Here is a 16,814-nt window from a genome sequence, read left to right as displayed (position 1 = left end):
CATGGTGACAGACATTGAAACATTCAATACCTTCTTGCACACTCTTACCTGCATCTAGCTGATCTAGGCTGTAATTATTAGTCCAACAGTTGCAAACAAGAGTTTCTATTGTACAAATTCAGGTATGTTTATCCCCATTTCATTCCGTTTGCTTCCGTTTAAGAAACGTTTTCAACAGAATCGGCGGAATGAATACACCCCTGACAAACACAGTTCACTTTCATAACAGTCACATACTAACAGCATGATCCCTTTGATTGTTGTATAATTACTTCTCGTATCTACGCGCTCTCCTCCTCTCACCTTTTCCATTAGCTTGTGGACTTCAGTGCACAACACATCAGCTGTCTGTGACCAGGCAAAAAAAACTTTCCAAGCCAAACTATCATATCATAACAACTTACGGCTACACACAGCCTACATCGTTGTCACCATGTTAATGTCATGGTCAACATACTACTAGAACTAACGCATTAGGAAACCCGCTACAATCATGCTGTATAGTGTACAGTCAACAGCAAGCAGTTTAGCAGTTACACCGGCGGGCACCGGTGGCAATAAATTAATAAAACCAAAAGCTTACCTTGACTAGGAAGAGTTCCCGTGTTGGATAGCCATAGCCATAGCCAGCTAGCTAACATAGAATCCCTCTCTGTTGAGCCGGGTGTTTGAGTAGGCTAAACTACCTGTCTGCATTCGCTAGCTAAGAATGTGAAAATGAAAAAAATACAACTAAATATAGCTCTCTCTCTCTCTCTCGCTTGCTTCTCCTTCATTTTTTAAGAAATGTATTTGTTCAAAACAGTTCAACTATTGTCTTTCTCTCTTTGAGTCAGCTACTCACCACATTTTATGCACTGCAGTGCTAGCTAGCTGTAGCTTATGCTTTCAGTACAATATTCATTCTCTGATCCTTTGATTGGGTGGACAACATGTCAGTTCATGCTGCAAGAGCTCTGATAAGTTTGAGGAAGTCCTCCAGAAGTTGTCATAATTACTGTGTAAGTCTATGGAAGGGGGTGAGAACCGCGAGCCTCATAGGTATTGTATTGAAGTCAAGGTACCCAGAGGAGGACGGAAACTAGCTGTCCTCCGGCTAAACCATGGTGCTACCTTACAAAGTGCTGTTGAGGATACTGTAGACCTTCATTGCAAAACACACCCATTGTCATTACTTTGCGTGAATTGATATCTCAGAATTCTTAAACAATGTCAAATTTGAATACAAAATCATTGGTTTAGCTTCTATCTATTCTGTGGCTGCATGAAATAGCAAACATAACGTGAATTCAGTGACGACATTACTTCATCTTTGTGGCTCCCTGATGAAACGGTAACATCCATGACTGTAGTTAGGCCACAGATAAACAATGAACTAGTTAATGGGTTGGTTATAAAAATCTTGAGCAAGTGCTTGGCTCCTTCTCGACGCTGTGTGCACACATACACACTCTGAAATCTACGCCCATCGTGACGCATGGCACCGCCCGTGACAAGAGTGTGTCCCTTGCCACTAGCCTAGCCGAGCAAGGAGTTTTTGTACGGAGGTCAATGAGAGAGTGTCGAATTTGATCAACAAAAAAATTGATGGCTTATCTGCTATGTGAGGTTTATTTGGTCAAATAGAAGTTTTGTAATGCTTAATTAAGTTGTTAGGAGTGCACTGATATAAGTAGGACATGTGACATCCTGGCAACTTTGAGAAAAATAGTGTATATCGGGTTCGCCTCAAGATGGCGATGCATATTCATGGCATGAGGCTAGTAGCATAGCATCTCTATCTATTGAATACAGGCGGTTGATGTCAACAACCCTCATCAAATATTCAAAAAATGATTACAATAATGAGATGTATCCACCAATCCAAAGAAAAGATAGGTGAGAGCTAGACAGCCCGCCGTGCCGCTTTGTGGACAACATATTGTAACGGCTGTCGTCATGTAGAGAAGACCAAGGTGCAGCGGAGTTAGTGTCCATCATTTAATATTTAATTAAGAAAGACGTGAACACTATACAAAACAAGAAAAGAGAAAACCGACAGCCAACAGTCCTGTCAGGTGCAAACATTAACAGAAACAATTACCCACAAAACCCCAATGGAAAAACATGCACTTATGTGTGACTCCCAATCAACAACAACGAACTTCAGCCGTGCCTGATTTGGGAGCCACACACGGCCCAAAACAAAGAAATACAAACACATAGAAACAGAACATAGAACGCCCACCCAATGTAACACCCTGGCCTAACCAAAATAAAGAACAAAAAACCCCTCTCTATGGCCAGGGCGTTACACATATCCCATTGTTAGGGCGTAGAGACATGTATCCTGTCAGTATATCCATAATATTTGGCCTAGAGGATAATAGGAATTTACTAAGTGGGAACCTGAGGTGGGAACTGTGGGAACCAACAAATCACAGCTTGTGAGATATTAACGTCATGGCAGCAATGTTACTGTCTCGGCAGAAACATCAAGACTTCCGGTTTTCAGATTTGACCATCAAAATGTGGTAAAACACTATGTGTATGATACGAAATCAATCATTTTTGCAGCTTTGTCCATAATGCATAATGTTAAAATAATGTCACAAAAAATCTAACCCAAAGATAATTACTACTTTATATAAGATAAATCATATTATAAGGTGGAGCACATTGATAAATGGTTGAATGTAAAGAACATAATATTCTACAGACCCTATTGACATAGCACTAGTGTCTACAGTGCCTTCGGAAAGTACTCAGAACCCTTCACTTTTTCCACATTTTGTTAGGTTACAGCCTTATTCTAAAATGGATTAAATCGTTTTGTTTTCACACAATACCCCATAAAGACAAAGCAGAAACAGGTTTTTAGAAATCGTTGCTAATTTATAGTAAAAAGATTACGCAAATATCACATTTACATAACTATTCAGACCCTTTAATCAGTATTTGTTGAAGCACCTTTGGTAGCGATTACAGCCTTGAGTATTCTTGGGTATGATGCTACAAGCTTGGCACACCTCTACTTGGGGAGTTTCTCCCATTCTTCTCTGAAGATCCTCTCAAGCTCTGACAGGTTGGATGGGGAGCATCGCTGCACAGCTATTTTCAGGTCTCTCCAGAGATGTTCGATCGTGTTCAAGTCCAGGCTCTGGCTGGGCCACTCAAGGACATTCAGAGACTTGTCCCAAAGCCACTCCTGCGTTGTCTTGGCTGTGTGCTTAGGGTCATTGTCCTGTTGGAAGGTGAACCTTCACCCCAGTCTGACGTCCTGAGCGCTCTGGAGCAGGTTTTCATCAAGGATCTCTCTGTACTTTGCTCCGTTCATCTTTGCCTTGATCCTGACTAGTCTACCAGTCCCTGCCGTTGAAAAACATCCCCACAGCATAATGCCAGTGGCCATCAAAAGGTGAGCATTTACCCATTGAAGTCGGTTATGACGCTGAACTGCAGTCAGGTCAAGACCCTGTTGAGGACGACGAGCACGCAGATGAGCTTCTCTGAGATGGTTTCTGACAGATATTCTTCGGTTGTGCAAACCCACAGTTTCATCAGCTGTCCGGGTGGCTGGTCTCAGACGATTTTGCAGGTGTAGAAGACAGATTTGGAGGTCCTGGACTGGCGCGGTTACACAAAGTCTGCGGTTGTGACGCTGGTTGGATGTACTGACAAATTCTCTAAAACGATATTGGAGGCGGCTTATGGTAAACAAATTAACATTAAATTCTCTGGCAACAACTCGAGCGGACATTCCTACAGCCAGCATGCCAATTGCACGCTCCCCCAAAACTGGAGACGTGTTGCTTTTTGAGCCTATGTAACATTTCTGAGATCTTTTATTTCAGCTCATGAAACATGGGACCAACACTTTACATGTTGTGCTTATATTTTTGTTCAGCATACATCACACCTGCTCAGACCCACATGCTCATACCCCCATCTCCAGTGCCCGCATCACTCTCCACCGCATGGCCTCAAACTGCAACATTTTGTTTCTCTCCATCGCACACGCACTTTCAACATTTTGATAATAAAGCATTTGACTTTTCCATTGTGATAACGACAGACAATTGCTTGATTTCCCCTCTTTGGGCTAGGGGGCAGTATTTTGACATCCGGATGAAAAGTATGCCCAGCGTAAACTGCCTGCTACTCAGGCCCAAAAGCTAGGATATGCATATTATTAGTAGATTTGGATAGAAAACACTCTTAAGTTTCTAAAACTGTTTGAATGATGTCTGTGAGTATAACAGAACTCATATGGCAGGCGAAAACCTGAGAAAAATCCAACCAGGGAATCTGAGGTTTGTAGTTTTTCAAGTGATTGCCTATCCAATATACAGTGTAAATGGGATCATATTGCACTTCCTAAGGCTTCCACTAGATGTCAACAGTCTTTAGAACATTGTTTCATGCTTCTACTGTGAATGGGGAGAGAATATGAGCTATTGGAATCAGGTGTCTGGAAAATTGCCATGAGCTCAGTAATGCGCGCGGCCGTGAGAGCGAGCTGAGTTCCTTTTCATTTCTTAAGACATAGGAATTGTCCGGTTGGAATATTATTGAAGATTTATGATAAAAACATCCTAAAGATTGATTCTATACATCGTTTGACATGTTTCTACGAACTGTAATTGAACTTTTTTGACTTTTCGTCTCAACTTAGTGCTCGCGCATTTTTTGCATTTGGACTGAACGCGCGAACAAAAGGGAGGTATTTGGACATAATTATGGACATTATCGAACAAAACAAACATTTATTGTGGAACTGGGATTCCTGGGAGTGCATTCCGATGAAGATCATCAAAGGTAAGTGAATATTTATAATGCTATTTCTGACTTCTGTTGACTGCACAACATGGCAGGTATCTGTATGGCTTGTTTTGGTGCCTGGACGCTGTACTCAGATTATCTCATGGTGTGCTTTTGCCGTAAAGCTTTTTTGAAATCTGACACAGCGGTTGCATTAAGGAGAAGTGTATCTTTAATTCTATGTAAAACACTTGTATCTTATATCAATATTATATCGTTTATGATGAGTATTTCTGTAAATTGATGTGGCTCTCTGCAAAATCACCGGATTTTGGAGGCAAAACATTACTGAACATAAAGCGCCAATGTAAACTGAGATTTTTGGATATAAATATGAACTTTATCGAACAAAACATACATGTATTGTGTAACATGAACTCCTATGACTGCCATCTGATGAAGATCATCAAAGGTTAGTGATTAATTTTATCTCTATTTCTGCTTTTTGTGACTCCTCTATTTGGCTGGAAAATGGCTATGTTTTTTTGTGACTAGGTCGCTGACCTAACATAATCACAAGGTATGCTTTCGCCGTAAAGCCTTTTTGAAATCGGACAGTGTGGTTGGATTAACAAGAAATGTATCTTTAAAATGGTGTATAATACTTGTATGTTTGAGGAATTTTTATTATGAGATTTCTGTTGTTTGAATTTGGCGCCCTGCACTTTCACTGGCTGTTGTCAAACCGATCCCGCTAAAGGGATTTGATCTCTAAGAAGTTTTAATTAAGTAAACATGAAATGATTCTGGGCTTGAGTATGCGCATCTTTAATATGTACGCATTGTTCCTCTTTAGTGCATTTAACTATATGTCGCAAGTAAAAGCGTTGGGTGGCGAGTTGATACAAATCCAAGTATGGAAGATGTAAACCACCCTCAGACTTAGGAAGATGTAAAACTTTCATTTTTATTATATGAGTTTTATCTGCCCATATAAAGTCTTATGACTTACCCCACTGAAGAATGTCTTCAGTGGGGTAATTGGTATTACCAAGAATAAGTAGAAAAACTTTGGGAGCCATGTCATTCTGAAGAGGTTTATTCTACCTGTTAGATTCATGGGAATATTTGTCCATTTACAGTGCCTTTGGAAAGTATTCAGACCCATTAACTTTTTCCAAATTTTGTTACATTACAGCCTTATTATAAAATTGATTAAACTAAACGTTTTCCTCAGCAATCTACACACAATACCCCATAATGACAAAGCAAAAACAGGTTTTTAGAATTTTGGCAAATGTATTCAAAATAAAAAACAGAAATACCTTATTTACATAAGTATTCAGACCCTTTGATATGAGACTCAAAATTGAGCTCAGGTGCATCCTGTTTCCATTGATCATCCTTGAGATGTTTCTAAAACTTGATTGGTTCCACCTGTGGTAAATTCAATTGATATGACATGATTTGGAAAGGCACACACCTGTCTATATAAGTTCCCACAGTTGACAGTGCATGTCAGAGCAAAATCTAAGCCATGAGGTCAAAGGAATTGTCTGTAGACCTCCGAGACAGGATTGTGTCGAGGCATAGATCTGGGGAAGGGTACCAAAAAATGTCTGCAGCATTGAAGGTCCCCAAAAATACAGTGGCCTCCATCATTCTTAAATGGAAGAAGTTTGGAACCACCAAGACTCTTCCCAAAGCTGGCCACCAGGGCAAACTGAGCAATTGGGGGAGAAGGGCCTTGGTCAGGGAGGTGACCAGCAACCTGATGGACGGAGCTCCAGAGTTCCTCTGTGGAGATGGGAGAACCTTCCAGAAGTACAACCATTTCTGCAGCACTCCACCAATCGGGCCTTTATGGTAGAGTTGCCAGACGGAAGCCACTCCTCAGTAAAAAGGCACATGATAGCCTGCTTGGAGTTTGCCAAAAGGCACCTAAAGGACTCTCAGACCATGAGAAACAAGATTATTTGGTCTGATGAAAACAAGATTGAACTCTTTGGCCTGAATGCCAAGCGTTACTGGAGGAAACCTGGCACTATCCCTACGGTGAAGCATGGTGGTGGCTGCATCAGGCTGTGGGGATGTTTTTCAGCGGCAGGGACTGGGAGACAGAATCGAGGGAGTGTTATAGTGTTGTGTTATAGTGTTATACCCAAGAAGACTTGAGGCTGTAATAGCTGCCAAAGGTGCTTCAACAAAGTACTGAGTAAAGGGTCTAAATAGTTATGTAAATGTGATATTAGCATTTTTTATTTTAGTACATTTGCAAAAAATTTATAAAAACCTGTTTTTGCTTCGTCATTATGCGTATTATGTGTAGATTGGTGAGGTGGAAAAAACAATTTAATCCACTTTAGAATAAGGCTGTAACGTAACAAAATGTGGAAAACTTGAAGGGGTCTGAATACTTTCCGAATGCACTGTATCTCAACATGACTTTGTCAGATTTTTTTATTTTTATTTTATTTTTTCACCTTTATTTAACCAGGTAGGCAAGTTGAGAACAAGTTCTCATTTACAATTGCGACCTGGCCAAGATAAAGAAAAGCAGTTCGACACATACAACAACACAGAGTTACACATGGAGTAAAACAAACATACAGTCAACAATACAGTAGAAAAATAAGTCTATACAATGTGAGCAAATGAGGTGAGATAAGGGAGTTAAAGGCAAAAAAAGGCCATGGTGGCAAAGTAAATACAATATAGCAAGTAAAACACTGGAATGGTAGATATGTAGTGGAAGAAAGTGCAAAGTAGAAATAGAAATAATGGGGTGCAAAGGAGCAAAATAAATAAATACAGTAGGAGAAGAGGTAGTTGTTTAGGCTAAATTATAGATGGGCTATGTACAGGTGCAGTGATCTGTGAGCTGCTCTGACAGCTGGTGCTTAAAGCTAGTGAGGGAGATAAGTGTTTCCAGTTTCAGAGATTTTTGTAGTTCGTTCCAGTCATTGGCAGCAGAGACCTGAAAGGAGAGACGGCCAAAGGAGGAATTGGCTTTGGGGGTGACCAGAGAGATATACCTGCTGGAGCGCGTGCTACAGGTGGGTGCTGCTATGGTGACCAGTGAGCTGAGATAAGGGGGGACTTTACCTAGCAGGGTCTTGTAGATGACCTGGAGCCAGTGGGTTTGGCGACGAGTATTGATCAAGGGCTAGCCAACGAGAGCGTACAGGTCGCAGTGGTGGGAAGTATATGGAGCTTTGGTGACAAAACGGATGGCACTGTGATAGACTGCATCCAGTTTATTGAATAGGGTATTGGAGGCTATTTTGTAAATGACTTCGCCGAAGTCGAGGATCGGTAGGATGGTCAGTTTTACGAGGGTATGTTTGGCAGCATGAGTGAAGGATGCTTTGTTGCGAAATAGGAAGCCAATTCTAGATTTAACTTTGGATTGGAGATGTTTGATGTGAGTCTGGAAGGAGAGTTTACAGTCTAACCATACACCTAGGTATTTGTAGTTGTCCACATATTCTAAGTCAGAACCATTCAGAGTAGTGATGCTGGAGGGGCGGGCAGGTGCGGGCAGCGATCGGTTGAAGAGCATGCATTTAGTTTTACTTGTATTTAAGAGCAGTTGGAGGCCACAGAAGGAGAGTTGTATGGCATTGAAGCTCGTCTGGAGGGTAGTGAACACAGTGTCCAAAGAAGGGCCAGAAGTATACAGAATGGTATCGTCTGCGTAGAGGTGGATCAGAGACTCACCAGCAGCAAGAGCGACATCATTGATGTATACAGAGAAAAGAGTTGGCCCAAGAATTGAACCCTGTGGCACCCCAATAGAGACTGCCAGAGGCCCGGACAACAGGCCATCCGATTTGACACATTGAACTCTATTAGAGAAGTAGTTGGTGAACCGGGCGAGGCAATCATTTGAGAAACCAAGGCTGTTGAGTCTGCCGATGAGGATGTGGTGATTGACAGAGTCGAAAGTCTTGGCCAGGTCAATGAATACGGCAGCACAGTATTGTTTCTTATCGATGGCGGTTACGATATCGTTTAGGACCTTGAGCATGGCTGAGGTGCACCCATGACCAGCTCTGAAACCAGATTGCATAGCGGAGAAGGTGCGGTGGGATTCGAAATGGTCGGTAATCTGTTTGTTGACTTGGCTTTCGAAGACCTTAGAAAGGCAGGGTAGGATAGATATAGGTCTGTAGCAGTTTGGGTCAAGAGTGTCCCCCCCTTTGAAGAGGGGGATGACCGCAGCTGCTTTCCAATCTTTGGGAATCTCAGACGACACAAAAGAGAGGTTGAACAGGCTAGTAATAGGGGTTGCAACAATTTCGGCAGATAATTTTAGAAAGAAAGGGTCCAGATTGTCTAGCCCGGCTGATTTGTAGGGGTCCAGATTTTGCAGTTCTTTCAGAACATCAGCTGACTGGATTTGGGAGAAGGAGAAATGGGGAAGGCTTTGGCGAATAGCTGTGGGGGGTGCAGTGCTGTTGACCGCGGTAGGGGTAGCCAGGTGGAAAGCATGGCCAGCCGTAGAAAAATGCTTATTGAAATTCTCAATTATAGTGGATTTATCGGTGGTGACAGAGTTTCCTATCCTCAGTGCAGTGGGCAGCTGGGAAGAGGTGTTCTTATTCTCCATGGACTTTACAGTGTCCCAGAACTTTTTTGAGTTTGTGTTTCAGGAAGCAAATTTCTCCTTGAAAAAGCTAGCCTTGGCTTTTCTAACTGCCTGTGTGTATTGGTTTCTAACTTCCCTGAAAAGTTGCATATCACGGTGGCTGTTCGATGCTAATGCAGAACGCCACAGGATGTTTTTGTGTTGGTTAAGGGCAGTCAGGTCTGGAGAGAACCAAGGGCTTTATCTGTTCCTGGTTCTAAATTTCTTGAATGGGGCATGCTTATTTAAGATGGTGAGGAAGGCATTTAAAAAAAATAACCAGGCATCCTCTACTGACGGGATGAGGTCAATATCCTTCCAGGATACCCGGGCCAGGTCGATTAGAAAGGCTTGCTCGCTGAAGTGTTTCAGGGAGCGTTTGACAGTGATGAGTGGGGGTCGTTTGACCGCTGACCCATTACGGATGCAGGCAATGAGGCAGTGATCGCTGAGATCTTGGTTGAAGACAGCAGAGGTGTATTTAGAGGGCAAGTTGGTTAAGATGATATCTATGAGGGTGCCCGTGTTTACGGCTTTGTGGTGTTACCTGGTAGGTTCATTGATAATTTGTGTGAGATTGATGGCATCAAGCTTTGATTGTAGGATGGCTGGGGTGTTAAGCATGTCCCAGTTTAGGTCACCTAGCAGCACGAGCTCTGAAGATAGATGGGGGCAATCAGTTCACATATGGTGTCCAGCTGGGGGCAGAGGGTGGTCTATAGCAGGCGGCAACGGTGAGAGACTTGTTTTTAGAGAGGTGGATTTTTAAAAGTAGTAAGTTCAAATTGTTTGGGTACAGATCTGGATAGTAGGACAGAACTCTGCAGGCTATCTCTGCAGTAGATTGCAACAACGCCCCCTTTGGCCGTTCTATCTTGTCTGAAAATGTTGTAGTTAGGGATGAAGATAAAGACCCTGCTTGAAAACTCAGAAGTACAGACAGTGTCTGCTCAGTTTTACCACGCTCGCCACCGGGTCTGTGTATCACCAAACAGTGGGAGTCTTAGGGAATCTTCAATTTCATTTACATCACCTCAACGACCCCCCATTAATCACTCCTTTCGAAAGCGCCCTGCTCCATAGAGCAAAGCATGTCACAGGACTTGTCGTGACGAGCAACCCCCTCCCTCTAGGCAGAAGTAATACAGAAAATCCTCAGAAGTCCACTTCAAGCTACCTTCACCTATTTAACAGTACCAGCATTTTTTATTTATTTTTACCATTATTTAACTAGGCAAGTCAGTTAAGAACAAATTCTTATTTACAATGACGGCCTAGGAACAGTGGGTTAACTGCCTTGTTCAGGGGCAGAACAACAGATTTTTACCTTGTCAGCTCAGGGATTCAATCTAGCAACCTTTCGGTTACTGGCCCAACGCTCTAACCACTAGGCTACCTGCCGCCCCAGCCAGAGACTACATGTGGGTCAGCCAAAAGGCAGGGATCCACTTTCTCCAAAAATGTCACTCACACTGGTCCAGAATCATCCTTTGCATGACCATCGGGGTGAGGCTCGGACTCTTCACCGCCACCTCTGGTAATTCATCATCACTCTCGTCGGGTTCAATTTCTTAGCCATCAGAGACAGCAGAGTACAGTTCATACTTGGCGCCATTTTTCCTCAGCACACATATTTCCTCTGCACTCTGCTCTTCTTCTTCCACACTGTCCATAACCACATCTATCCGTTCACCACGCTCTTGTCACGCATTCTTCCGCTATATTGGTTGCAGAACACGCACTGATGGCCTTTCTCCAATACCCAACTTCTGTTCCTTAGCCCAATTTACTAGTCTGGCTATCTCTGGCCTCCACATGCTTGTAAAAAGTGGGATACTCTTTATCTGAGAGCAATGTCCTCATCTTGATATTTCAAAGTTTGTTGACGTTTTTTGAAGAAACCCGCCATCTGAGATTTCTAAACAACACTTCCACTCTGGTCAGGTCCACAAGTTGAATTACAGCAGTGCAGACACCAAGTTGGACACCCAGCAACAAAGTAATGTAGCGACCCGCACAGACAGCTGTGTGTTATGTGTTAGGCTATTAGTTGGTTGTGTTGTACTTACCAGTCCGACATGCCAATCAACCTGCTATCTGCCAATCACGGGAATGCCTGGAATGTTCTGATGCCGGGCATCTTGGTGGTTTGCGGAGTGGCGTGGAGGGGGGTTGGGCAGGGGGATGGAGCGTTGGAAGTTAAAACCAGATTTAGTCATTGTTCTTCCTCTTACGTCTGGGTTTCACAAAATAAGGTCACGGTTGGTTTGTGGGGTATTTTTCATTTATTTGGCGTGGGCTACGACCAAACAGTAGCCTGTGTAAAGTTGGGTTAATAAACCGTAAATTCGTAAACTCAACCTTCTGTCTGGACAATTGTTCCTTTATGATCTAGTCCGGTCATTACAGTAATAAACCCAGCTTATTAGTAGTCTAACCTTATCCTCACTTCTAACCCTACATTTTTGTTGTTTTCATACATTTTTATGATCTAGACAATTTTGGCTGTTGTAACTAGTGGGAACCGGTAAACACTTCCTCGAGTGGAAATTATGCGATTACTCGTTCTGTCTGGGGCGGAGTTTTTTCCCCCTACTTTCGGAAGGCGCGTTCTGGCGAGCGCGAGAAGGCAAGGGTGTGTGTGTGCATGAGCAAAGCCTCTCTTGTTCACGACACGCGCGTTATTCGCACTCTCCACCATTGAAGGTGGAACTTAACTTTTCTCTTCCCCGAGGAGACATCTGAACAACTGGGAATATATATTCTGTCTCAAACATCTAAGGTGTTCGAAAATCATGTCAGCCTCGGCGGCGAAAGTCGGTAGAAAGGAAAACTCGAATCATGATGGAGCGGACGAGACCTCCGGTAAGAAATGGCGGCCTCCTGTAATGTTACAACGCCATTTTCAGTTGTTTTTATCTGGCAATAGCCATGGCGTATTCATTTGTTTTAGTTATCACTCGTTTAGTTAGCCTGAAACGAAATGCTTCTTGATGAAGGTTTTAGCCAAATCATTTTGATTGTTCGCACAGGACTAGTGAGAATGGATCTGCGACCTAACGTTAGCTTACTGACTAGCCCGCTATGCTAACGTTACAACGTTGGAGGCCATGTTGTGCCTTGTACAAGCTCATTGTGCCACGCATGTTTGGGAGGGATTCGCGTTTACTTACAAATTAAAGTAACTAAATTGTTAAGGTTAACTACATTGCACATGTTACATTGTTGTACACGTTTTTTTTTATCTAACGTTAATTGTTTACGAACTAGCCAGTAAACTAACAAATGCGCTAACTAGATAACATTTGTTTTCGTGAGGCCCAACATTCATTGTTGCTCCGCCATTGCGGTTTGCACACACGAATGGAAATAAATCAAGAAATTGCAGTATTAGGACTGGCACGGAATTAAAGATAACAGCTAAATATTGCGTTAGTAAGATACTAGTATCATCGGCCAGAATGTAACAGGCTGTCGGAGAGGGGCGAAAACAGTCCCAAGCGTGCTGCCCCCCCTTCATTCAAACCACGCGGCCTTGAGAAACTGCAGGAAGCTGCATCAGTGCTTTGGCTACCTTAGCGAGCGAGCTAACTTCATGATAGCTCAAGATACTACGAGATATGTTGGAATGCTTAGCAATTTATCCCATGGGTACCTCATGCTGAAGTTTTTATGTACCAGACAGATTGCGTGTTTACACTGTTTATTTACAGCCAGCAATATTTTTTTGCATAGAAATGCACATCCAATTTCGTCATTGTCTTTTAACAAAAATAAGACGGAATTTCATCTCTCTTCAGAAAAAGAGCAACAGGAAGCTATTGAACACATTGACGAAGTACAGAATGAAATTGACAGGTGAGTTAATTATCCTCACACATTTAAGTCTGCCCTTGTGCCTTATGACTATAATCTAAGTGTATTTTTTGCATGATTTTCTCCCCTTTAGATTGAACGAACAGGCCAGTGAGGAGATTTTAAAAGTAGAGCAGAAGTACAATAAATTACGCCAGCCATTCTTCCAGAAGCGGTCAGAACTCATAGCAAAAATCCCCAACTTCTGGGTCACAACATTTGTTAACCATCCACAAGGTAAATGCAGATATTATGCTCATTTACTACTTCATGTTCTTGATGAATGAAGACTTATTGTACATGGTGGGATTCTGCACATATTTTTGTTGCCCACCAACCATCATTATCACAGTCTGATGGTTAAGCTGTTGGTATACAAACTGCTACTGTCCATTGACAAACTTTCTATGGTTGTACTCGTGTTGTCAGTTTCAGCCCTTCTTGGTGAGGAGGATGAGGAGGCACTTCATTACCTTACCAGGGTGGAGGTGACTGAGTTTGAGGACATCAAGTCGGGTTACAGAATAGATTTTGTGAGTATTTTAATCTTTGTAGGAATTGTGCATGTTATATAAACAGAACAGTGCATTAATTAACCAGATTCTTGGTTTATTTCTCAGTACTTCGATGAGAACCCGTACTTTGAGAACAAAATTCTCTCCAAAGAGTTTCACTTGAATGAAAGTGGGGACCCATCTTCAAAGTCAACTGAAATCAAATGGAAGGCTGGAAAGGTATGTTTACACATCTGCAACTTAAAAAGTAAATGGTCTATTAAAAAAAATGTAAATTTCAATTGCTGTCTGCCATGCTGCAGGAAATCAAAGCAAAATGTATGGTGTTGCTGTTTGTGATTATTTTGTATTTTCCTTTGATCTCAGGACTTGACAAAGCGTGCCAGCCAAACGCCAAACAAAGCGGGTAAGAAGAGGCAACACGAAGAACCAGAGAGCTTCTTTACCTGGTTCACAGATCACTCCGACGCAGGGGCAGACGAACTAGGAGAGGTCGTCAAGGATGACATCTGGCCCAACCCGTTACAGTATTACCTGGTATGATTCCATGCTATTGTCTATAGTTCTTTGTTGACTCCCATGGTGTCAACCTAGTCTTGCTCTGGTAGGCCAGGTAAAGTATTCACTGTGTTTGTTAGTTATCCAAAATATATTTGCATTAGGGCTATGGAATTAGACCAACTGGTGATCTGTAATGGGTGAAATCTGCAAAAATGTTCTAAATGGTGTTCAGAGGGTCATTTCAGAGATGTAGTGTATAGAATGACCGTATATAATACAATAGGGTTCTAATGAACATGACTGACAACCATATCCAGCCACCTAGACATCTCAACTGGATGCCTCAATTCCAAACTGAAGATCAGCTCATGCCTACATCGTTGTGTTAGTTTGTGCTGTGTTTGGGACTCATTAATATAATATATCATCTCTCAACTCTACCAGGTCCCTGACATGGATGATGAGGAAGGGGAAGGTGATGACGATGATGACGACGAAGAGGGCTTGGAAGACATCGATGAGGAAGGAGATGAGGATGAAGGCGAAGAAGATGACGAAGAGGATGGAGAGGTATGGTAGATTTCATTCACTCCCGTGAAACATTTTTTTCACTATTGTAAAACTGTCCCTGCCTTTTTATAAATGTTTATGTAGTGGAAGACTGCCACGTTAGTCTTTATAGGCATGCGGGTAAATGTGTATCTCTTCTACAGGATGACGGCGAGGATGATTAAGGTTGAAAGGAACATTCCAACCTACACCTTTCCCTGTTCTTTCCTTTCAATCATCCTTCAACCCTTGGGAGCAAGAATATTTGTTTTCATTTTATTTTTGTATTTTGTGCTCTCTCCTGTTCTACAAGTGTCCGCCTGTCCATACCATGTCTATAGATGCGTTAATTTCCAGGCCATGCCCACATCAGTGGCAATCTCTGTCATAAAACTACTACACGTGTCTCCGAAGACCAATAAAATAAAAGTACTGGCATTCTGCACGTCGTCATATAGACAAATTAATTTCGAATAGCAATTTATATATATGTATGATATATATATAATAAGGTTTCTGTTAAAGTTGTGAGTTGAGTAAAGAGGAGTCATGGTGCAGTGATAATAGCATCTCTAGACACTTTTTAAATATATATATACATTTTCTTTAACGCAGCGTTTGGGGGGCCTCCTGGAGTTGACGGCTTTTTTTCTTCGTCATGTGTTGTACTAATGGAAAGCATCAGCTTCTTCCTGTCAACTGTTGTAAATGTTTTGGGGTCGATATCTTGGTATGACACAGTTATTGTAGACAGTTAAATGGGGTTTGGTGGGTCGAGTGGGCATTTGACACATTTGGGTTTGTTGATTGACTTTTCATTGTAATGTTTTACAGACACCCATGAGGTTTGAAAAATTAAATTTTTAATAAAAACAAAACAAAATTTCCTCTTGTAATTTTGAGCTTGGCTAATTAACAGGTTATTTATAGAGAAAATAAAGACCATGTATAATCTCATATGGAATCTACACTGGTGTTCTTCTCCACCTTTTCTACTGGAAAACTGTTCATGTTAACATTAAATGTACCAGTTGCTTTGTAACGATAAATAAATAATACATTCATGTGTAGGGTAGTGTCTGAGCGTATCGACAATTTGTCTTGTGTAGGAGTAAAATATCAACTTTATGCTGATCGGGAAAGAATTGGGCGGTAGGTAGCCTAACGGCTAAGAACGTTGGACCTGTGGCTTAAAGTTGACTGGTTTGAATCCCAGGCCAGGCGTAATTGATCTGGCAAATAAAGGGCTGCTAGGTTCCCTTAGGACATTCGCCTACCGTTTGGGCCCTTGAGCCAGGTCCTTAAATGGGAAGTTCACTATTACAACTTGATGTTGGATGGTTCCTCACCCAGTTTTCTTTAAAACGCCATTATAAACTTCATCTAACATTAGCTACTACTAGCAAAAAAATGTATGGCGGTGATGTGGGGCATGTGAACATGTAAAAAATAAGTTTAAATCACCTTCATATTTGGTTTGTTAAAGGTCATCTGGCCATTTTAACCAAAAATTATAAACATGCTCACATGCCCCCATCACTTCCACTGATTTTGTTTTTGCTAGCGGCTGCTGAAGTTAGCGAAGGTTTGTAATGGCTCTTTAAAGAACTGTACTATGGATTACAGTTTTTCATGGCTCAGACTATTTTCAGGGTGAAGAACCATCTAACATTAAGTTGTAACATGGTGAACTTCTTTAACCCCACAACATATTCTCCATACAGGGGCAGCTTGTCTCAACTAATGTGTTCTATAATATGTGACTGACTGTCCAGAATCTTCTACTGATAATCAGATATTTTCAAGATCTTTCTAACAATCAAGATGCAATTTCAAGCATTATTATATAGTTAAAAGACAGCCAGTTTGTCCACTTTAAAGGGTACCTTGAATGCTGGTTTTGAATGGGGGATCATTCATTTTCAATAGGATCTTTGTCTACAAAAAAATATTTACTGGGGGTGTCCAGAATAGAGGAGGGTTGTCAAACTTATTTATTTTTTAGCTTTGGGGGGGGGGGGGGG

General features: G+C 41.9%; 1 protein-coding gene across 1 annotated transcript; it reads left to right on the top strand.

Annotated features, from left to right (window-relative positions):
* Positions 1–12,053: 12,053 nt before the first annotated feature.
* Positions 12,054–15,655, top strand: set (SET protein). Its single transcript, NM_001146407.1, is given in 8 exon segments — positions 12,054–12,235; positions 13,171–13,228; positions 13,320–13,462; positions 13,655–13,758; positions 13,846–13,959; positions 14,107–14,277; positions 14,686–14,811; positions 14,955–15,655. Coding segments are annotated over 8 exon segments (807 nt in total). The 5' UTR covers positions 12,054–12,165; the 3' UTR covers positions 14,976–15,655.
* The last annotated feature ends 1,159 nt before the right edge of the window (positions 15,656–16,814 follow it).

This window comes from Salmo salar, chromosome 11 (genome assembly GCF_965601325.2).
Source record: "Salmo salar chromosome 11, fSalSal1, whole genome shotgun sequence".
NCBI classification, from domain to species: Eukaryota; Metazoa; Chordata; class Actinopteri; order Salmoniformes; family Salmonidae; genus Salmo; species Salmo salar.
Note: the sequence above shows the minus strand (reverse complement) of the source record. Positions and strands in the feature narration are given on the sequence as shown.